Source organism: Lupinus angustifolius, chromosome LG19, assembly GCF_001865875.1.
Source record: "Lupinus angustifolius cultivar Tanjil chromosome LG19, LupAngTanjil_v1.0, whole genome shotgun sequence".
Classification (NCBI taxonomy): domain Eukaryota; kingdom Viridiplantae; phylum Streptophyta; class Magnoliopsida; order Fabales; family Fabaceae; genus Lupinus; species Lupinus angustifolius.
In genome coordinates this window covers 15,126,164-15,149,846 of record NC_032027.1, presented here as the reverse complement: position 1 = coordinate 15,149,846, position 23,683 = coordinate 15,126,164, and the positions used below count along the sequence as shown (strand labels likewise).

Here is a 23,683-nt window from a genome sequence, read left to right as displayed (position 1 = left end):
TTATGAACTACAATATTTATCTACCTTAAATATATCATTCACCATTTATTTATATCACTCGATAATAGATGATAAATTGATAGTGCATTAAACTCTTATAATACTATACATTAATTTTTCTCCTAATATTATAAGATTTTCTTAACAAATGAATTGATAAAAAAAATATAATTTTTTGTATAACGACGAGTATTGGTTAACCTTTTGCTAAGGAACTAGCAAGGATGTTAGATCAACATTTTTTTTTGTCAAAAATATAATATTAGAGTAGTGATTACAAATATTTTTTTTGAAATACTAAATTGGTTATAATATAAACTCCCTATTTAACTCTAGAAGAGTTGCAGTACTTGGAGGCACACGGTTCATTTCCCTGTCGGATACATTACTCATCAAACTGGATAACGTTGGTGTCTAAACTCTTCACTCTTCTACCTTCTACTCTCTTTTCTTACTCACATTTTCACCATCACCAAATAAACCTAAACACATGCTTTAACTTTCTCTCTACTTTCATTATTCAATGGCTTCTTCTTTTTCCCTTTATCAATCAACCCAATGCTTCTTCTCCAATACCCAGGTTCAAATTTCTCTCCTTTTTTGTTTATTTCGTGTCATTTTAATCTGAAACTCTTTACTAACCTTGTTTCTCATTATAAACAGTTCAAAGGTTTCCGCCATGGTTTTTCATGGCGACCCACTTATCCATTTGATTCTCGTGTTGAAAACAAAGTTCGACCCATCAAAGCTTCTGTTGTTGTATCTTCTTTTCCATTGTTTCAGACCCCCAAAGTTGAAGAGTCATCTTCTGATGTGGTAATTCCATTTCCTTTATGATTTTTCATATACTTGTTCATTGTTTGTTGGTGATAGTTAGGGGTCAATTATTGGCTGCATCAGGCTATAACTGATGCAATGTAACTGTAATTGCGATTTCAAACCCTCTTGATGGTTGATTGGTTTTAATTATATTACTAACACGGACCTCACGCAAGAGTGCGTTGGACTTGAAGTGCAGACAATGCAATGCACAAACTTATCTTTACTATGTGCTAATATTAAGTTTTTTATTTAAAAGAACGAGGACATGAAGTTCGAAGCCTCCAACCCTGACTATTGGTCATAGAGGCTCTAGTACAGTAAAGCTCATCTTTTATCATGTTATGAACCATTTCTCCATAAAGCTTGGTGAAGAGTATGAATGACTTTTGTTGTATTTCCAGCACTATTAAAGTAGCTTGTAAATGCAAAAGATAGGCTAAAGTTAGTGCTGATTTCATAAATTGAGTGTTTTTCTTTAGTTCTAATGCTATATTCAATTTGTAAAGTTCTTTGTTTTATATTAATCTGTTTCTTCCTCTAGTTGGAGCCTGCAGATCCTGATTTTTACAAGATAGGTTATGTCCGAAGTGTGCGAGCTTATGGAATTGATTTTAAGGAAGGGCCGGATGGATTTGGTGTGTATGCTTCCAAAGATGTAGAACCTCTTCGCCGAGCAAGGGTGAGTAACTTCGTTTAGGCAAGTGATGTTACTCCATTTAGGTTCTACCTTATATAAAGCCTTTTTATGACGGCTGGTAGTGACACACAAAAATAACTACACATACAGTGAACTTTCAGAACATTTTAATTTGTTATTAGTATAATATCCTTTATGATTATTTTCATAGTCATTGTCCATGGCCAACTTCTGTAATGTAATGATGTACTTGACCAGGTTATAATGGAAATTCCTCTTGAATTGATGTTAACTATAAGCAAGAAGCTCCCGTGGATGTTTTTCCCTGATATAGTCCCAGTGGGTCATCCAATATTTGATATTATCAACTCGACAAATCCAGAGGTAATTACAATTATACTCCAAATTCATTCATTAGTTCATTACAAGATATAACTTATTTGATTGATTCATTGGGCGATAAATTAAATGTTATTATCAGTTTATCACCATTTGTTGTTGCAACTGTTCGACCTACTTAAAAAGTTCTCTCCGGGTCATCTGCTTATTGTAATTGCGTAAATCTTTGTGGCAGACAGATTGGGACCTAAGGTTAGCGTCCCTCCTCTTATTTTCATTTGACTGCGAAGGCAACTTTTGGCAGTTGTATGGTGACTTTCTACCCAGTTCAGAAGAGTGCTGTAGCTTACTTATGGCTACAAAGGTGTGTAAAAAAATTGATTCTATCTTTATAGTATATACCATGGTTTGATGATTCATTTAGCTTAGTTGTGCCCTTTTTATCACATTATTGAGGTTGAGATCCACACTAATGAATTCGCAATAACAAAGAGGCATTATGGACATACTAGATGTTTCAACTTCCCTTGTGGATTATTTCGAGTTTTTTGTTTGGAAATAGTTTAATGTGCATTTACTATGTAGATGTTGAATCATGTCATAAGACTAGAAAAGTAATTATTCTTCGTAGCATATGTTGTATGATGTAGATGTTCTCTGTTTTTATCTGGTGTTTTGTGAAGCACTAAAAGACCCGTTGCTTCGTTACATGTCTCATTCTGCTTTGTATCTCCTACAGGAGGAACTTTTGGAGTTGCAAGATCCCGATCTTGCTTCTACAATAACAAACCAACAACAACGAGCCTTAGAATTCTGGGAGAAGAATTGGGTAAAGAGCAAATGGTCTTTGTTGAATTTGTTATCCTCCATTATGCACAAAACTATTGTTCTTAATGGATTTTTTGTTAACCTCATTCAGCATAGTGGTGCACCTCTTAAAATAAAGCGTCTCGCTCGCGATCCTCAAAGGTTCATTTGGGCAATGGCTATTGCACAATCGCGATGTATTAACATGCACATGAGAATTGGTGCTCTAAATCAAGAAGCAAATATGCTGATTCCTTATGCTGGTGAGTGAGCTCAGATTCACTTAGTTTGACAAAATATGATACCTTTTTGCACTCACTATATAATCAAACCAAGTGCAAAGTGTTTATCTTTATCATTTTGGCTAGAATTCTATTTTCTTGTAGAGTTGCTTATTATCGTGTCCTTAAGGGTCATTAATATTAAAACTTGATGAACAAACAGCACCAGATTGTGCTATTTATTGAAAAACAAGCATCAAGCTCTGAGTAAAATGAAATCTGTAAGAGTTACACATGCTTCTCTTGGATAATGTTTTTATATAAATGTATCTATAGAGATGAAATTTGTGAGTGGTTTGGATTAATAATTAAATATTATGGAATGTGTTATAGCTTTGAACCTTTTCGTTTTCTTATCGACTTTCTTCTGTGTTAACCTTAATTTCCAGTTCACTACGAAAAAATTAGTACCCTTTCCTTTTCTCTTGCATGATATACTTGGTGGTGTTTTACTTGTTTGTTTGATTTAACTTAGTCCTACTTTTCAGACATGCTGAACCATTCATTTGAGCCAAATTGTTTTTTCCATTGGCGTTTTAAGGACCGGATGCTTGAAGTTCTTATAAATGCTGGACAGCAGATTAAAAAGGGAGATGAGGTAACCATTTCATGCCTTCATAAGTTGTGCTTTGTATGGATTCCTTGCTTATACTATAGTTAGTGATAATGTAAGTTTTATAGAGAACACAGAATTAGAAACGGATAGAGTGCAAGTCAAATGACTGTGTATAAAAGGTGTTTGACACTGTTGTAACTTATAAGATTTATATACTATTTTTTAACATAAGTTGGTTTGGAGAAGGTACTGCATGAAAACTCTTCTCAATTTTAGTCTGCAATAGTTTTGATTCTTGGTAAGCTACTGTTTGCTTGTAGCAAGAATTCTTTGGAACCTGTATATGTGGACCATTATGTTATCCTATTGGGAAAACTAGTATTCCGGCATGGTTTGGGTAATAGATCCTTTCGGGATGCTTAGTCAGCCCTTTGTTCACACTACAACATTCTTGGATGCTCATGAAATTTATATCTTATGAAGACTTGTTATCTCAAGGTTTGTAGAGCATTCGGAGAATCTAGACCTCCCTGGAATGATCTAGAAGACTTGAACGTTAAAGATCATTCCAGAACTCGTTTATGGTCTGTTGAAAACATTTTGGATCACTCTGGGAAGTTCGAGAACCTGAGGGAAGTCTAGAGGCACCATGAGAGTTCATGATTATTCTAGCCCGTTGTATATATCTCAGGTTCTGAAGGAACTTTCTGGAAGGTCCCATGTAAATGTCTTGGATATTTTAGAGTAAGAAGGTCAGAAGGTTCTAGAACCAAATTCGCACCATAATTTTGGGGAAACTACTACCAATTATTGAAGCGATGGAACTCATAGAGATAGTGGGAGCTGTTCTATGTAAAGTCATGGTAAGAAAGTAAAAATATACAAAAGATGACCAGGAATTGTCCTAAAGCAAAGAAAAAACATACAAAAAGAACCAAACTAAACAATAATGAAAGAGCTGCATTATATTATCTGAATCTCTTTGTATTTTTGCTATAGAAACCCCATAACAGCTCATTAGCCAAAATGCTCATGCAAGCAAGCCTAGAATGCATTGGTCAAAAAGCTATATAAGTTGAAAAGTTTATGCTATAAATCTTGGCTGGAAATTATCATGTTCTACCAAAGATATATATACTCAATCTCATAACAGAGAAAAGAAGAATGATCTGTAATTCCTTGCTAGTGAGAAAACCTTGAAGTTGAATGAAAACAAAATATTATGCTGTCGATAACATAAATCCCTGTTCCGTAGAATGGCAAACAACTTATGCTAAAGCTGTCAATCAATAGTTAAGTGTATACTTATTATGTCTTTATATTTTGTAGTGATCTTTAAATCTTTAATTTTATGGTCTAGGCAAAATCATAGCTCCCTAGGATCATAAGCTTGGTCAATATCTCTTGGTTAATTTATTTATTAGATTGGTTAACATGCTTCAAGAGAATAATTGATTTTATGTTAGTGAAACTACACTTTCCTTGCTTGTTTATTTTACTGTTGTATTATTTCTTTCTGGCACATGGAAATTTTGATCACTTTCTCAAAATTTGTAACAGATGACAGTTAATTACATGAGCAGAGAGACCAATGATGTGTTAATGCAAAGATATGGATTTTCATCTCCTGTGGTAATTTTCTTTCCATTTGAACCTTGATGAAAGGAATGTTCTATATGTTTTAGTTCTTTGTCATGAAAGCTTGTTGGCTGAGACTCTCGGATATTGCAACAAAAGCTCATTAAATCAGCTTTGAGAAAAAGAAAAACACAGAAAAACCGGAGCTAAAAGGCCTTTTATTATTATTTATGATTGTCATTGTCAGCCACAGTATTACACTGAGAGTTTTGTAATACCATTCTTAATATTAATGTTGTGAGGACCGGGCAGTCTGACTAGTCCAATCTCTAACCGGACTTGAAAACAGCTTTGATTTGCAGTCTTAGCCAAATGAGATGTTGGACCACTTTGAACTGAGGAAATTCCTATCTGACATTGTTAAACCCGTTTAAACTGCAATAACCTGGGAAGTGAATTGGACGGTCACTTAAATTTTTAAAAAAATGGAACACAACTCTAATGTTTTGTTTTACTCCGGTCGGAGAAAAGATAGACAAATGTTACTTCTATATAATTATACATTATTATTAATTGTATAAAAATTTGTATTTATATATAATTATACATTTATAAATAATTATTAATTATATATGAAATCACCCAGTCCGATTGAACGGTTTAACCGTTTAAAGCAGTTAAATTTAATACGAGACCTCTTTCAGTTTGATGTCTGGCTTGGGTTTCACAATATTGCTTAATACACACTTCAATTTTATATTTTTTTTATCCAAAATGAATAGAAGTGCCTCTCCATCTCCCTTAGGCATTTTGGAGAGCCAGACCATTGTCTGTATCCATGTTCTTAGTAGTTAATGGCATTACATCTTGTGACAAAACTTGCTGTATAGAAATTATGTTACACTTGCACAAGTTACTTGAAATCCAATTGGTTAAAAGAAGCAATTAGGGTATGTTTACAAAGTATCACTAGAAAACATATAACAAATGTGCAAATAAGTTGCTTACACTGTTCAATGGTTAAGCAGTGCTTCTACTTCCATCTAGTTGATCAGTCTTCCTTGTTAATGTTTTAGTAGTTTTTATCTTTACTTATTTCTTTAGGATTTGTTTGCGAGTTGATTTTCAGAGGGAAATGAAGGGAAAGAAAAGGCTTGAGAGCCATCTCACAAGTGTATTTCATGGCTCCCAAGCTTTCCCATTCTCTCATTTGTCCTCCAAAAATCAACTCGCAACAGACCCTTCGGTACTATTTTATATACAGAGAGAAAGTTTTGAAAGGAGGGATGTGTTAATACTAATTGTTAGGATCCCAACTAATTTTATGTGTGTGTTGGGGGGGTTATACAAGAGCATAGATGTTAATTATTGCTAACTTGTTACAGTTGTAGTCAAATTTATTACTAGGTAATGACCCTTAGGTACTATTTTATGAGCCCCTGCTACAACATTTAACGAATTAAGTAACAAACAATCTTAATATGTTTTGTTCTCTCATGAAGTGCGATTATTTGATGCAATGTGGAGACTTGCCTAGTTTTCGCACAAAAGTCTCATGCGCTAGATACTCTTGAAATCTACATCATTAGTAATTGTTTGTCAAAACAAAACCAGTTGAGAAGTGGCTTGAGTTGTTACTCAGTACTTTGACGCTGCACCCAATCCAGGATGACATTCTGCTTCTTCTCTAGGAAACTAAGTGCATGTTTGGTTTGTTTCCTTGTTTTTTAAGTTGATATTTCATTCACAAAACTTCGAAAACATGATATAAAGCACGAACACAAACCAAACAAGGCTCTAATTTCCTCCCACAACCACAGTATCCTAAAGTCAATGTAAGTCAATTTCCTGTCCACCTGAGATCCACCCTAATCTGCACAAGAAAATCGTATTATTTTGTTATGATCACATGTCCATTGTTACTGTAAACTATATCATGTCCTGGTTCTTCCTAAAAGTACTTCAATTTTTTTCTTCGATTATTCTTATAATGAACAATTCATTTAAACTTATCTATGTTGTTTGGTATTAGATATAGAGTTTTGAAACTGTAGTTCTCAGAGTAACTTACGTTTACAGAATCCTTGGGATGTGATCAAGTTCTCAGGCAATACACATATTCATTTGGACTCCTTCTTGTCAGTCTTCAATATATCTGGCCTTCCTGAAGAATATTACCATAACAGTATGTGCAATTTGTTTTTTATTTCTGGAATCTGATTCTTTTATGCCTTTTCCTTTTTTCTGTATTCAAAATGGCATTATTGAGGATATCAATATGGAGTTTATAGCAGATCGTCTATCAAACGCTGGAGATACTTTTGTTGATGGAGCAGTCCTTGCGGCAGCACGAACATTGCCGACTTGGTCAGATGGGGATGTACCCCCAATCCCTAGTGTGGAAAGAAAGGCTGCGAAGGAGTTACAAGACGAATGCCAACGTATGCTTTCAGCATATGCTACAACCGCTAAGCAAGACCAGAAATTGCTAGGTAAGTTTGATTTTCATATCTTTATCCTTGAAACTTGGAACTGTTTTGTCCTAATAATTTGTATGTTAGAATATGGCAATGTGAGGATGATAGGATTAAAATGAGGAAGAAACCTCCAATCACTAAGGTGTATGTGAGGCGCCAGCGAGGCATAACTGAAAATAACTAACTTCCTAAAAGAAGTTAGTTAAGAATTCTATAAATAGAAAACTTGGAGATAGTAAAAAGGGACTTTTGGGAAAGTAGTGGTTGAGTAACTGATTTGTGGGAAATCAGTCATTGTAATTCATCCTAGAATCTATCTTCTTCTTCATTGTAATCATTTCTACGATATTCAATAAAACAAGGATCTAGGGTTTCCTGATCCTCGAGGTATTCATTGAATTCATATCTTTTTCTTCTTCTTAATCTGTGCCAGTTTAACACTGGTATCAGAGCACCAATTCTGGTGCCTGAAAACCACGTATCGTCGGTGCTGCGTTTGAAGACAAGAAGTATGGCAAGAAGTAACGAAGACTGGGAACAGGAACGAGAAGAGATGAGAACACGTTTGGAGTATGCGGAAGCACTAGCCAGAAAGCATGGAGAACAAATCGCAGAGCTCATGTCGCAATTAGGTCACAATCGTAATCGTAATGGTTCACCGCAAGAAGGAAGAGGAAGTTGGGGAGAACGAAGTGACGAGACATTGCGCAGAGAGAAATGGAGGAGATTGGAAATTCTAATTTTTGCTGGAGAAGACACATTTGGATGGACACATCGCTTAGAACGTTATTTCGTTCTTAAGGAGGTAACGGAGGAAGAGAAGATGCAAGCGACAATCATGGCGTTGGAAGGTAAGGCGTTGAGCTGGTTTCATTGGTGGGAGAAGTGTAATTCAAGCCCTACTTGGGATGGATTCAAGATAGCAGTGGTGCGAAGGTTTCAACCTTCCATGGTTCAAAACCCTTTTGAGTAGTTATTGGCTCTTAAACAGACAGGAACCGTAGAGGAGTATGTAGAAGATTTTGAAAAATATGTAGGAGCGTTGAGATCCATAGATAAGGAGTGTGTTAGGGGTATCTTCTTGAATGGCTTGAAGGAAGAATTGCAAGCAGAAGTGAAGCTATATGAGTTGCAATCTCTATCAGACATGATACAAAAGGTCTTATTAATTGAGCAGAAGAATATGTTGATAACGAAAAAAATTCATCCTGCTTATATTCCAAGAGGATCTGGAGGGTCCAGAAGCAACTCTTATACCAAGACTGTTACTGTGGAGTCCAGGCCCAATACAGATAGGAGGTGGGAAAATTCTACTGGTAGCAATTTGATGAGGAGTCTTGGACCAAGTCATTCTGAGGAGAGTGTGAAGAACAAATCAGGAGAATTCAAGCACTTGACTAATGCAGAGATAAGGGAGAAAAGGGAAAAGGGGTTGTGCTTTCGTTGTGATGAACCCTACAATAGGGAACACAAATGTAAAAATAAGCAACTTCGAATGATATTAGTAGAAGCAGATGAGGAGGAGGAGGGCAATGAAGAAGGGGAGGAGCAGTTGCAGACCTTCCAATCTCTGCATCTATCATTGTGTTCTATGACAGGGTTTACAACGACTAGATCTTGGAAGGTGGAAGGATGGGTGGATGAAAGGTCAGTGATCATCCTAATAGATTGTGGAGCTTCTCACAATTTTATTGCTGCAGAAATGGTGAAGAAGTTGCAATTAAAGGTAGTGGATACCCTTGCTTATTGGGTGGAGGTAGGTGATGGCTATAGGGTGAGATGTAAAGGGAAGTGTGAGCATCTGAAGTTCCAACTACAACAACTTAATGAGGTACAAGATTTCTATCTCTTTAATCTCAAAGGGGTGGACATGGTGTTAGGATTGGATTGGTTAGCTCAGTTAGGGGAAGTCAAGGCTGATTTTGGAAGGTTAGAGCTCACTGTGAAGAGGGGGAATGAATGGATCAAAATCTCTGGGAATCCAGCTTTGGCTCGAACAGAGCTTCCATTTGGAGCACTGATGCAAATTCTGAGGGAAGAAGGAGAAGGTTTGTTGATACAGTGTGAATCTGTTCAAAGTGAAGAAATACCCCCCACTCTTTCAGGGCCTATTCTCAACTTATTGGCAGAGTTTGAAGAGTTGTTTGTGGATCCTAAGGAGCTACCCCCTACTAGGAGGTGTGATCATGCAATACATTTGATAGAAGGGGCTACAATTCCAAACTTGAGGCCCTATAAATACCCTCATTATCAGAAAACAGAAATTGAGAGGTTAGTGGGGGAGATGTTGGAATCAGGGGTAATAAGGCATAGTATTAGTCTCTATTCTAGTCCAATTATATTGGTCAAGAAGAAGGATGGAGGTTGGAGGTTTTGTGTGGATTACAGGGCCTTGAACAGAATCACCATTCCTGTAAAAAGATAAAAGATAAAAGATATAAAGAAATGAAGAGAAATCTTATTGAAAAATTGCAATTACAATAGAAGAGCTTATCCCTTTAAATAGAGGTAAAGCAACAGAAAATATAAAACAGATTAGTAACTGCTTTGTAAAGCAGTTACTAATACTAACAACTTCCAGCAAGTGCAAATAACAATTAGCACATGCTAATTGTTAATTGGCACATGATAAATGCTTAAGTAAAACTTAACTAACTCTATTATCTAATATACCCCCCTGAAACTGAGGGTAGTTGACTAAGGATGCTAAGTCAACTACTTTAAGTTGCTTTCTTAGAATTAGAAATCTATCAGTAGCCAAAGGCTTAGTGAGCACATCAGCAGTCTGAAAATCAGAAGGGATGTGTTTCACTTGAAGAGACTTGGCTTGAATCCTATCTCTTACAAAAAAGAGATCAAGTTCTATATGTTTAGTTCTGTTGTGGAGAACAGGATTGTGAGACATGCTCACAGTGCTGAGATTGTCACACAAAATGAGAGGAATTTGATGAGGAATCTTGAGTTCTGATAGCAAGGACTCAATCCAAATCATTTCTTGAGCAGCAAGGGCCAAACTTCTGTACTCAACTTCAGTGCTTGATCTGGAGACTGTTTGCTGTTTCTTGGACCACCAATAACCAGATTAGGCCCAACAAATTTCTCTAATAATTCCTAACAAATTTCCCATTCCTATAATAGAAGAACTGCTAGATGAGATTGGAGGGGCTAATGTGTTTACCAAACTCGACTTAAAGTCAGGATATCATTAGATTAGGATGAAGGGGAATGATATTGAGAAAACTGCCTTTAGGACCCATGAGGGGCATTATGAATTTGTTGTGATGCATTTTGGCTTAACAAATGCCCCCTCTACATTTCAGGCTTTGATGAATGAGGTCTTAAGGCCCTTCCTAAGACAATTTGCTTTGGTATTTTTTGATGACATTTTGATATACAGCAAGGGGGAGGCTGCCCATTAGGAACATTTGAGGCAAGTATTGGAGGTATTGAGCTCAAATTCACTAAAAATTAATAAAAAGAAGTGTTGTTTTGCTAGGCCTAGCTTGGAATATCTAGGGCATATCATATCTGGGTCAGGGGTGGCAGCAGATCAAGCCAAGGTTGCTACTATGAAGACTTGGCCAATTCCTAAAGACTTGAAGGGTCTAAGGGGGTTCTTAGGTCTCACAGGGTACTATAGAAAGTTTGTACAAGGGTATGGTAAGATAGCCAAGCCTTTGACTGACTTGTTGAAAAAGGATAATTTTGTATGGGGGGAGGAAGCATCCATAGCTTTCCAGGGGTTGAAAACTGCTATGCTCAACTTGCCCCTCTTGGCAGTCCCTGATTTCTCTAAAACTTTCGTGATTGAAAGAAATGCTTCTAGTAAAGGTTTGGGGGCAGTGTTGATGCAGGAGGGAAGGCCTTTGGCTTTTTGGAGCAAGGGTTTATCAGTTAGAGCTCAAATGAAGTCAGTCTATGAAAGAGAACTCATGGCAGTTGTGCAAGTAATCCAGAAGTGGAAGCACTATTCTTAGAACATATTAGAGAAGCCTCAAATTTCTCACAGAACGAAGAGGGTCTCTAGAACATTCAAGAGGGTCTCTAGTTTCTTATATTGGGAGGGTATGAGGAGCCATGTGAAGCATTGCGTAGAAACTTGTGATGTTTGCCAAAGGCAGAAATACTCCACCTTGGCCCCTAGTGGTTTGTTGCAACCTTTGCCAATTCCTACTCAAGTGTGGCAAGATATTTCCATGGATTTCATATCTGGCTTACCTAAAGCTAAGGGGAAGGATACCATATTTGTGGTAGTAGATAGACTCACAAAATATGCTCATTTCCATCCCTTGGGCCACCTGTTGTATAAAGGAAGGTTAGTATTGCCCAAGAACTCCAATAAACTTCCCTTAATCCTAGTTGAATGTCATGATAGTGTGGCTGGGGGACACGCTGGTTTCTTTAGAACATTCAAGAGGGTCTCTAGTTTCTTCTATTGGGAAGGTATGAGGAGCTATGTGAAGCATTATGTGGAAACTTGTGATGTTTGCCAAAGACAGAAATACTCCACCTTGGCCCCTAGTGGTTTGTTGCAACCTTTACCAATTCCTACTCAAGTGTGGCAAGATATTTCCATGGATTTCATATCTGGCTTACCTAAAGCTAAGGGGAAGGATACCATATTTGTGGTAGTAGATAGACTCACAAAATATGCTCATTTCCATCCCTTGGGCCACCCTTTCAATGCTAGAGATGTGGCAGCTATGTTTGTAAAAGAGGTGGTTAGGTTACATGGTTTTCCAGCAACCATCATTTCTGACAAAGACCAAATCTTCCTCGGTCAATTCTGGCAAGAATTGTTCAAATTAGCAGGAACTAAATTGAAGTATAGCACTGCCTACCACCCTCAGACTGATGGGCAAACCGAGGTAGTAAATAGAAGCTTGGAAACCTATCTAAGGTGTTTTGCAGGACCTAAACCCAAACAATGGGTAGAATGGCTTCCTTGGGCAGAGTTTTGGTTTAATACTACCTATAATGGGTCAGCTAGCATGGCTCCATTTAAAGCTCTATATGGGAGGGATCCTCCTACCTTGATCAAAGGATGTACCTTCCCTTCTAAGGTAGAGGCAGTGAATCAACTACTTCAAGACAGAGATGTAGTGTTGCAAGAGTTACATCAGAATTTGTTGAAGGCTCAAGACATGATGAGGGCTCAAGCTAATAAGCATAGAAGGAAGGTGGAATTTGAGGTAGGAGAATGGGTGTTTTTGAAGCTTCAACCCTACAAATTGAAATCATTAGCTAAGAGACCAATAGCAAAGTTAGCAGCCAAGTTCTATGGCCCTTATCAAATTTTGGAGAAGATTGGTTCAGTGGCTTATAGATTGGAACTCCCTCATCATGCTAGGATCCATCTAGTGTTCCATGTATCACTGTTAAAAAAATCTCTGAAGCCAGTGCAACAAGCTCAACCCCTGCCATCTATGCTCTCTGAAGAGTATGAACTACAAGTGAGACCCAATGCTTTATTGCAGAGCAGAGAAAGAAGTGATGGGCAACAAGAGGTTTTGGTACAGTGGGACAAACTTCCAGATTGTGACAATTCCTGGGAGCTAATTATCAACTCAGGGAGGCCTTTCCACACTTTCCCTTGAGGACAAGGTGGCACTTTTGGGGGGAAGTATTGATAGGATTAAAATGAGGAAGAAACCTCCAATCACTAAGTGTATGTGAGGCGCCAGCGAGGCATAACTGAAAATAACTAACTTCCTAAAAGAAGTTAGTTAAGAATTCTATAAATAGAAAACTTGGAGATAGTAAAAAGGGACTTTTGGGAAAGTAGTGGTTGAGTAACTGATTTCTGGGAAATCAGTCATTGTAATTCACCCTAGAATCTATCTTCTTCTTCATTGTAATCATTTCTACGATATTCAATAAAACAAGGATCTAGGGTTTCTTGATCCTCGAGGTATTCATTGAATTCATCTCTTTTTCTTTTTCTTAATCTGTGCCAGTTTAACATAGGATGTATATTATCCTAAAAATGGAGAAGTTGAATAATTGTTTTAGCATAAACCTGTTAACTGCAGCATTCTTTATTAGTAATACTAATACACATTTGTGGGATTTAATTGTTTGAAAGGCTCTCTATACTTATGTGCTCACTTGAAGTTAGTTTTGGTATTATATTCTGCTTGGCCCTGAGTCATTCTATTTCTACCAACTTAACCAAAACAAGCTATATGCCTTGTTGAAGCTACAAGTTTATAGATCCATCAATCTAGCCTCCATTGGTCATTAACTAGTTTAAGTAGGACTTTTGTGGATAGTTTTTATTAAACCAGGCACACTTGTCAATCTCAAGTCTATTACGCTTATCCAATGGGCAAATAGCTCAACCACTTGTGTGGTGGAGCTCCTAAAAGCATTACCCGTTTATATGATCTTATACTTAATTATCCCATCCTAGAGGATTAAGGGTGGAAATAAACGAGACCGCCTATCAAGAGCCTAGTACTTGATCTATAATAGACCAAACATTTTTTAGGAACATGTCAGATTCAGACTTCTCAAAAAACTTATTTAACCTAAATAGGTCAAACATAGACTTCTTAAAAGTCCTATTAAGCCTAATAGGCCAACCTATTTAATTTCATTATATATTTATATTAATTATTTTATATTATGTATAAAATAAGTAAAAAATATATAAATCCTTAGGCAATTTGACATTGAGAATTGGGAATGTTAGATATGTTAATTAAGGCTAGCTTGTTAGCCTATTTAAAGGAAAACCTATTAGCCTATTTAAAGGTTGACCTATTTAAATGTGTTAAATTATAATAGATTTTTAAATAGGTTAATAGTTCAGGACTAGGCAAAAAAAACTTAAACAAACAAATTAATCAGACTTAGAGGTTGCAATATTTTAAACATATCGTACCTGTTTAAGCCAAAGCATGACCTGTTTTCACCCTTATTCAGGATTGGCTCAACATTTTTTAAAAAATAGGAAATTCTAATTTACCAAAAGCTGCTGTCATGTGCCTATTTGGTCTTAAATTGGACTTTAATGACAAAAATTAATGCATACTTATCTGTCATGACCACAGATTCCATGCCAGAAGCTACAAGGACACTTGAAGCTGCAATAAAGTATGTCAAATTACATAATCTAAAAGTTTCATAAGCTTTTTAAATTTTAATTTCATTAATATCTTAATTCCCAATCCTCTATTAATGGCTTTACTGCCTATGCTATGAGTGCAGGTATAGATTGCACAGGAAATTGTTCATTGATAAAGTTATCCAAACACTGGAGATTTATCAAGAGAAAATACTGTTCTAATCCCAATATGCTAACTTTGAAGTAGCTAGAATTTTTTGTAACACTGGCACATACCTGTAGCACAAAAACATTGTTTTTATCCATGAATTGCAGGCTCAGTTCTATTATATTCATTTTATAATGTTTTGCCTTTTTTTCTGTTCATTGGTCAAGCTCATAGCAAGTTAGAAAATAGTTGTAAAAGGAATTAAAGAAATTCAAAGATTTCATCTTGCCTTTATATGTGGATTATTTAAATTTGATCAGTGAAGACTTTGCCTTGTTAGTGAATAAAAACAGTCACTTCATTGAAAGTATAAAAGTTACTCTAATATATCTCTTGTTATTTGTCAAGTAAACAAAGATAACTCGAGATGATTAATTCCATTAAATATCAAGGTTCTGGAAGCTTGGCTATTGACACAATCTGAACATGTATTTGAAGAAAAATAAATTTAAATCAGTACATGCAAAATTGAACCAAGAAAACCATAACCTTACAATTTCACTTTCTATTTGGCAAAGATATATTAGCCAAATAAGGTAGTGCTTGCTTCTGAAACCAAGGTATGGTATAGTTTCTTTTGGATGTAATATCTTCTTAATCAATAAAGTTGCATCCCTTTCAAAAAGACTAGTAGAGAGCAAATAAAGTAGCACCACCATCATTTCTCTTTGCTGCCTTGCCTTTCTATTTTCAAGCTTTTTGATTTTATCTTCCTCACATTCATTCGCTGGACCTCAAACATTTCGAATTGTGGATTCATCACCAGAAATGGTTTAGAAGGAATAGTTCATTATCTAATGAATTTTTCTGTTCTAATACCCTATCCGGGAGTTCTTAATATTTATCAAATTTATTCTTATCTAACGGAACTTGGATTAAATGACAACAATATTGTTAAGAAAAAGATGGCTTTTCCCACTTCCAGGAGAGAAAAAAGTCTTCGTCCTCTGTTATTGGCATGCTGTGAGTATACATGGGGAATCAACAACTTTAATCCTCTTAGCAATGATAATGATCCCCCACACTTTACTCTCCAAAGAAAACTCCTCACATGAAAGGATCCCTATGAATCCTAAAATTTCTGCATTGGTGATTAAATGTAAATTTGAACCTATCTAAACAAACCATGATTAAAAAGACCAACTAAATAAACTTAAGGCTTTTAAACAAATGCACAATTAAGTTCTATCTATGCAAGGTGAGATCTAATATCAAATGTGAACATACAATTCAAACATGCATGGTGGCTAGCCCTCCTCTAACTCTAGATATCAGAAGCTGCTTTCAACAGGATAGCCCACGAGAATATTGTTTGAGATGCGTGTAATGTGGTATGAAAACAATGTTGGGGATTTAGAAGATACAACATGTAACTGCAATTGCAATGATACAAGATCTCAGCTTAACTTCTGCGAGTTGAGAGAGAGAGAGAGAGAAATAGTAAAGAATCATTTTCATATTTCTCAAGTTTTACCAATAATCCCCACAAGAACATGTTCCATTCCTGAAATGATGGAACCTTCTTACATCTCTAACAATGATTTCCCTGTCCTCGATCTTTGATATGAATTTAGTAGCAGCGTGGCAGTCATTGCAAACGCGAAGGTTTTTGGCAACTCTAATTGTAGTTCCAGGAGGAGTATTTATAAGGCCAAAAGCAATTGCCAGTCTCTCACTATGCCCACAGAGCATAGTTTCTTTCTGTTGATCATCAACATTGTGAAGCACGCACGAAGTATCAGGTACATAACCCTCCTTTCTCATTCTTTGAGACAGAATTTCAAGAAACTCATGGAGTTCTTCACTTTGTGGGTGTGAAGCATCCCCGGCCAGAAACATATGAACCCCATCACCATATTCAATCCAACTACAGCCAGGTTCTTTTCTTACTCCCATTTCCGTCATTTTCTTCCTAACATTTATTGCCTGGTCCCAAAGTCCAGCTGAAGAATATATGTTAGACAATAGAATATAATGGCTAGCCACATTTGGCTCCAACACAAATAGGTTCTTTGCTGCAATTTCCCCGATTTCTACACTCTGGTGGAGCCGACAAGCCCCAAGTAAGCTACTCCATGCATCTATTTTACTCATATTGGATGGCATTGTATTGATCAATTTATAAGCCTCTTCCACCTGACCAGATCGGCCAAGCAAGTCTACAAGACAAGCATAATGGTCCGCTTTAGGTTCAACTCCATGATCAGCTTTCATTGTATGAAATAAATTGAGGCCCTCATCCACCATCCCAGAGTGACTACACGCAGCAAAAATAGCAATATAGGTCACTTCATTGGGCCTTACTTTTCCATTGCTGCCTCCTTCTCCCTCCATTAATCTAAAAAGTTTCAAAGCTTCTTGCCCTTTTCCATGCATCCCATAAGCCATGATAAGAACATTCCACGTAATAACATTTCTTACAGGCATCTGATCAAACACTATCCTAGATAAGTTCAAGCAACCACACTTTGCATACATGTCAACAAGTGCACTTCCAACAGCAACATCTGTTGCCAACATTTGTTTTAAAGCGTAAGCATGGATCTCTTTCCCTTTACCTAGTGCCGCCAAGGCAGCACAACCAGGGAGCACTGTCATTAGTGTCACTGAATTTGGCTTGAGGGGAAGGTTTTCATTATCCCCATAATCACCTAATATATTACTCCTATCTTCTTGACCTCTTTGCATGTCATGTAGAAGATTAAGTGCATCATCATGGCGCCCACAAACAACACAACCAGTGATCATCGTGTTCCAAGACACGATATCTCTTCTATCCATGCTGCTAAATATGCTCTTTGAAATATCTATCCTGCCCATTCTGGAATACATGTCCATTAGTGCATTTTGCACATACCTATCCTTCTCAAAGCCCTTTTTCACTATGTAACCATGGATTCCTTCTTTGTCCAAAAATGCTTCACAACGCATGCAAGCAGGCAAAAGACTTGACAATGTGGTGGTATTTGGACAAAAATCTGTTTCAGCGACCATCTCGATGAAGAGTCCTAATGCTTCTTCATCAAAATCATTTCGCACATAACCAGCAATCATAGCATTCCAAACTGCCACCGTCCTCCTCGAGATCCTATCAAAAACTCTCCTACCCTTTCTAGCTTCCTTGCAATTGCAATACATGTCAACCAAAGCACTACCAACAAATGAATTCTCAATCAAATCCACGTTCCTCAATGCATATGAATGTATTTCCTTTCCAATGTTCAACATCTCCAAATGGGAGCAAGCAGGCAGAGCACTTGCCAATGTAACCCCATCAGGCATAACCCCATCAAGGATCATGCGCTTCAAAAACAACAATGCTTCCAAAAATCTATCATTTTGAGAAAGCGCACTAATAACAGTGTTCCAAGACACCACATCTTTATCATCAAATGCCTCAAACAAAGCCTTAGCATCATCAACTCTCCCTAGTTTTGCATACATTGTCACCAAAGCATTATTCGTGAACGTTCTCCAATACCCTTTTCTCAAAGCATAAGCATGCACTTGCTTACCAAGCCACTCCCCATCACGCGAATTCGAACAAGCATGAGCAACACTAACCAAAGTAAACGAAGTAGGTTCCGAATTCTCCTCCAGCATCAACCTCAAAAGCTCCAGAGACAACTCCCACTCATCAAAACGGCACAATGAAGCAATCATGGAGTTCCACGAAACATGGTCTCTGTCAGTAATTCTATCGAACACGTTGCGTGCACCTCCGATGTCGCCGCATTTCCCATACATATTGACTAGGGAATTGGCGACGGTGACGGAGGAAGCATAGCCGAATTTGAAGACATGGGTATGGACCTGTTTGCCGAGATTATGGTCGTGAATGCCGGCGATGGCTTTTAAAACAGCGGGGAAGGCATAGTTGTCAGGTTTTGCAGCGGCGGTGAGCATGCTGGCGTAGGTGGAGATGGCTTCGTGGAAAGAGGAGGAATGGGTTTGAGAACGAAGGAGATCGATCCATGATGATTGTGAGAGTGTGGCGGTGGTGGTGACGGTGGTGGTGGTGGTGGAGGGTTGAGTGATGGGGTTGTTATGGGTTTGGAGGGAAGATGAGGTGGGAGAAGGAAAATGAAGTGGTTGAGTTACACTAAGATAGGATAACATTTGGATATGTATTTGGCTGTGTTATTATTGTATTGCATTGCACTTCAACAAGTCTTCAAAACTTTAGCATGGGATGGTTGGTCCAAATTTCATTTGATATTTTGAAAGGATTATTCATTTAGAGGTATTTCAGGATTGATTTTTATATACTAAAGTTCTATCATTTATCATTAATATTAATTATAGTACATAATGATTAACTCATGGATTTACTCAAAAAGTAAAAAACCTTTTATATTTTTTTGGTATTAGCAAAATATTTCTTCGTCCTTTTGATTAAGAAACTAACCACTTTTGGAATGTTTGACTATCCCTTCCAACAGTAGCTCATGGGAATCGAACATTTGACATTTTGATCATCTAGTGAGGTTTTACATCACTAGATCAATACGTTGTTGATAAAAAAATATTTTATTATGTTAGTGCATATATTAAACACTTTGAGATTTTATAGAATTAAAAGTTTAATATGTGTATGGACGATATAAGAATTTTTATACTCATTATTTATCATTCATTTGCATTATTTTTATTTAAAAGTCAATGATAATTAATATGTAAATGATAACGGACAATGTAATACACTGACATTGTTAGCACCATTGCAAATTTGGGCCAAACTCATAGGCCGACATTAAGGTGGAAACAGGTCAGGCCGCCTACCAAGGGCCTATTACTTGGCCTATAACAGGCTAGGCCAGACCAAACTTTTTTCATAAACAGGCCAGACTCAGGCTTTTTGAAAAGCCTATTTAGTTTATCAGGCCAGGTTTTAGGCCATCCAAATGACCTATTAAGCCTAACATGCCGACCTATTTAGTTATATTATAATGTTCATATTTTATAATTTTAATATATAATTAATGTTATTATATATGTAATTTTAGTATAAAAATGTATACAAAAATATAATTTAATTGTTAGAGTTATAAAACTCTATTTAAAGTATGCATATTAGTTATTTAAATATAGACATGATCATCTATTTCAATATAATATAGTATAATAGGCCTTTAAACAGGTTAACATGCCATACCAGACTTTTAAACAGGCCATGCCTAAGTTTCGAAAAAAAAATTAAACAGACTAACAGGCTAGGTCCAGGCTCCAATATGCTATACAGACTTGACCTGTTTAAGGCAAAGCCTGACCTAACATATTTCTACCTTTAACCGACATGCAATTATTGGGTGGACAATATATGAAAAATTTGTCCTTCACCCCAAAATGCACACTTTAGTGGTGATTGGACATTACAATTACTAGCAGGTAAACTCCAATTATGCCACTTTGAAGCAAAAAAAAAGTAGATGAGTGATGTAAGTTTATTTATTTTTTTCCTTTGATAATTTATTTTCTAATTTTAATTTTTTTATTATCAAATTTTATAGGAGGTGAACCAATTAGAAGATTAATTTTAGTGAAGATGAAAATTTAGGTATCTTCAAATAATGGAAGATGAGGGTATCTCGTTTTCCAATTTATCATTAATGACTCTTTCATAGCTCAGTTTAGCTTATAGAGTTATGATTTGTCCAAGTCAACAACCATGCATGATAGGCCATTTAACCCGGTTTGATTTGTAATGTATTATTGCATATACTAGAAACGGTTTTGAAAAGATAAGCAAATAATCCATGGAAAAACAGAAAATTTGCACTTCCATGTAGCATTTCTTTGAGTCAAATGTTTTGTACTTTGTGCAGCTCATGTGGGGTCCATACTCTATACCATATTATTTTCGAGATTAATTTAATTAACTAACTTATATATAATACATCTAGCTAGAATATTTTTAATTTCTAACTCAAGGCAGGTGGGCTAGCAATTAGTGTGGAAGATATTGTGTAGTGTTTAGAAGTTTTTAATATTATACAAATGACTCATATTTTAGTGGATTGAGCTTTTTTTCTCCATAAAGTAACAATACAAATTACGAGTTCGAGCTAATGACTTGAGCTAAAATGCTATATATGTGTATTTTGTAAACTTAATGATGCATAACAACAACAACCACACATAAATCCTTATTCTCTAATACATAGTTAGAGTCGTTCAACGTTGCTCCAGGAGATGTAGACATAAATTGATGGAACCTCGTTAACAATTTCCATTTGTTATTCTCTCTTCTCCATATTCTCCTTAATATTTGACTGCTCGTTTGTTTCCAACAATTGATATCAGATAACTCTTAAACCATATACCAAATTCGAGGTGAGGAAGTTCGATGAAACTGGTAACTTTGGATTGTGGCAAAGGCGAGATAAAGTTATGTTGGCTCAACAAGGTCTACCAACTGCGCTGAATGAGAATAAATCAGATGATATGGATCAATAGGTGAGAAGACGTACAAGAGAAGGTCGTGGGAACCATATGACTCTGTCTATTATATTAGATTATGTAGCATGCTATGGATTTGATGTCACCAATATAGGTAATGGAGACATTACAGAAGCAATTCACGTCAAAGAAAAACAATTCACCAACATAGGTAATGATGTTAGAATGGTGTATTTGTTCCTCGATAATTTAATATCAAGAAAAAACAATTGAGAAACTACCATCCCTTGGCTATTGATATTTTGCGGGTCATTTGAAAAAACAAATCTCCTTTCATAATGTTTAAGGCTCAACTGGGGTGATTGAGGATATTTTCTTAGTGTTTGAAAATTAAAAAAAGTCTTGTATCATAAGGAAAATCGTCCTAAAGATTCGCATCATTTTGGTCTTACTTTTGTATCATCCTCCATTTCATATGATTTCTTTAATCAAATATCTCATATTAATGCATGAGTTGATTTTAATTTTTGGTTTGTTTTTTGAGTGAATGAGATTTGTGGAATGAAGTATGAGATGAAAAACTTGCATGATCAATGCACTAGTATGGAAGGAAACATGGGTTAGCGTAGGAGTAATTTAGAAACTCGAGGTCTTCAAAATGAGGAGAAATTTTCTCAAATTGATCGTTTGTTGTGTTGGGGTAGGAAATGTAGTGACATCTTAGGATTTTTTATTTCCTAGATGGTTTTTGTCTTAACCATGAATGCTTAGAGTCAAGTCCAAAAATAACACCCTTAAAACCAATTTTAAAACCATGAGTGCCCTTGGCGATGAAATGTATGCATAAATAATTTTTATTTATGTAGGAGATACATGAATGATTGAGATGTGTGAATGACATGAGAATGTAATTTTTGATGGATGGGAAATGCATGCTTGTTATTCTTTTTCTCCTTTTTGAACGCATATGAAGATGCATGAAATAACATATTGGAATGTATGAAATATAATGTTTGAATATTTTTTATTTTTTATGAATGCATGATACATGGATGAATAAGTAGATAATTGTATGAATGATATATATACACACACATACATATATATATATATATATATTCTTTTAACTAATTAAATATATGAATAGATGAATGATGTATTTTTTGAATGTAAGTACGAATGAGTGAATGATATGCATGAACATGATGTGCAATGACGTCAACATATTTTGTATGCCCCTAGGGTGTGGTACACTATTTTTGGGATATAGTCTTAGTTACAATATAGTAAAATGTCATGGTAGATTTGACATCAATTATATTGTTAAGGCCATTTCGAAACTAAATGTTATAACTCCGAGCATATTAAGAAAGTTTATCCATAGGGCTTTGAGCCCATAGACGAGTATCTAGTGATTGTAAATTAACTATAACTTGAAACTAAATAGTATAACTCCAAGGTTACTTCTCATCAATAGGAATGCTATAAATAAAATTTATCTCTAGGATATTGAGCCCATCGAAGAGTATACTATAAATGAAAATATTTGTGGGGCGTCAAGCCCATCGTAGGGAATGTTATGGAAATTAGCTGCCCTTGCGACACAAGATATCAGACTACAATGACATCCTTATAACACTTGGGCATGTACACGTACTTTAATGAGGAACAAAATTCTCAATTTATGAATGATGACCGATAAAAATTAGGTTATCTTCCCATGTCCTAAATAAGGTATACTTACAAAGTTTTGGATAGTCTAAAAGACACAATCCTATGACGAGATACTAAGTATTGTTTAAAGTTGACTAAAAAAAAAGCCTTAGACTTCTAGGTTACAAGATTGCATCCAAATCGAAAGAAAGGAAACCAAATACCGTAGGTTAGTAATGGAAGAGACAAGGTCCTCTAGTGGCTAACTCACAATATCGGGAATAACGTAGGTGATCCACCACGCCAATACGAGGTTTGACACTAGACGAGCAGATGTTCTTCCTATCTCAAATCGTCATCTCTAATACTTGGATTCAAGGCATATGTGTGTGCCAAACTCAAGTGTATAATACAGTATGTGCGTGTGAACATCCAATTTTGTCAAGCCCAAAAGAAACATATTTTGAAAATATAAAATTATGGCAAAAAATATTTTAGGACAAAAATTATGTTAGGATTGGCGCACTTGAAAAATCAATTAATCAAATATATCAAAGATTGCAATAAGAAAATATGCAAATCAAATTGGGAAAATTTCACATCGATTTGATTGTGTTGCACAAATCTCTTTGATTCAGAAAATTAAATATTTAGAGATTTGACCATCAAATAAATTAAGGTTGCAATTTGAGAATAAGCAAATAAAAAAACTAAATCTTTTGCGATTTTTAAAGATCATTTTTGCCAAATGCAATAATTCTAAGATGATTTGGAATCACTAAAATATGTTTATGCCCAAATAGAAGATTTTGACTCATTTTGATTTTAAATGTAAAATATCCTTAATGTGGTAAAAA

General features: G+C 35.9%; 2 protein-coding genes across 3 annotated transcripts; one reads left to right on the top strand and one right to left on the bottom strand.

Moving 5' to 3' along the window:
* Nucleotides 349–15,019, top strand: LOC109334793 (protein PLASTID TRANSCRIPTIONALLY ACTIVE 14). Of its 2 annotated transcripts, none has more exons than XM_019570746.1 (14): nucleotides 349–580; nucleotides 664–816; nucleotides 1,364–1,501; nucleotides 1,718–1,843; nucleotides 2,034–2,162; nucleotides 2,538–2,627; nucleotides 2,718–2,868; nucleotides 3,375–3,484; nucleotides 5,003–5,074; nucleotides 7,100–7,205; nucleotides 7,315–7,512; nucleotides 14,553–14,595; nucleotides 14,710–14,835; nucleotides 14,870–15,019. In XM_019570746.1, exons 1-13 carry the CDS (start codon nucleotides 524–526, stop codon nucleotides 14,786–14,788), a joined length of 1,452 nt encoding a protein of 483 aa, XP_019426291.1. In that variant the 5' UTR covers nucleotides 349–523; the 3' UTR covers nucleotides 14,789–14,835; nucleotides 14,870–15,019. The 2 variants fall into 2 exon arrangements, with proteins under 2 accessions (XP_019426291.1, XP_019426290.1); XM_019570745.1 differs by having other exon boundaries at nucleotides 7,312–7,512.
* Nucleotides 16,213–18,965, bottom strand: LOC109334645 (pentatricopeptide repeat-containing protein At3g57430, chloroplastic). The gene has a single exon (XM_019570525.1). It carries the CDS (start codon nucleotides 18,891–18,893, stop codon nucleotides 16,245–16,247), a length of 2,649 nt encoding a protein of 882 aa, XP_019426070.1. The 5' UTR covers nucleotides 18,894–18,965; the 3' UTR covers nucleotides 16,213–16,244.

Bases quoted from the DNA above. Each gene is read 5' to 3' on its own strand.
- LOC109334793 (XM_019570745.1), top strand. From the start codon at position 524: ATGGCTTCTTCTTTTTCCCTTTATCAATCAACCCAATGCTTCTTCTCC. The intron at 581-663 runs GTTCAAATTTCT...CATTATAAACAG, and splicing joins GCTTCTTCTCCAATACCCAG to TTCAAAGGTTTCCGCCATGG. The intron at 817-1,363 runs GTAATTCCATTT...TTCTTCCTCTAG, and splicing joins AAGAGTCATCTTCTGATGTG to TTGGAGCCTGCAGATCCTGA.
- LOC109334645 (XM_019570525.1), bottom strand. From the start codon at position 18,893: ATGTTATCCTATCTTAGTGTAACTCAACCACTTCATTTTCCTTCTCCC.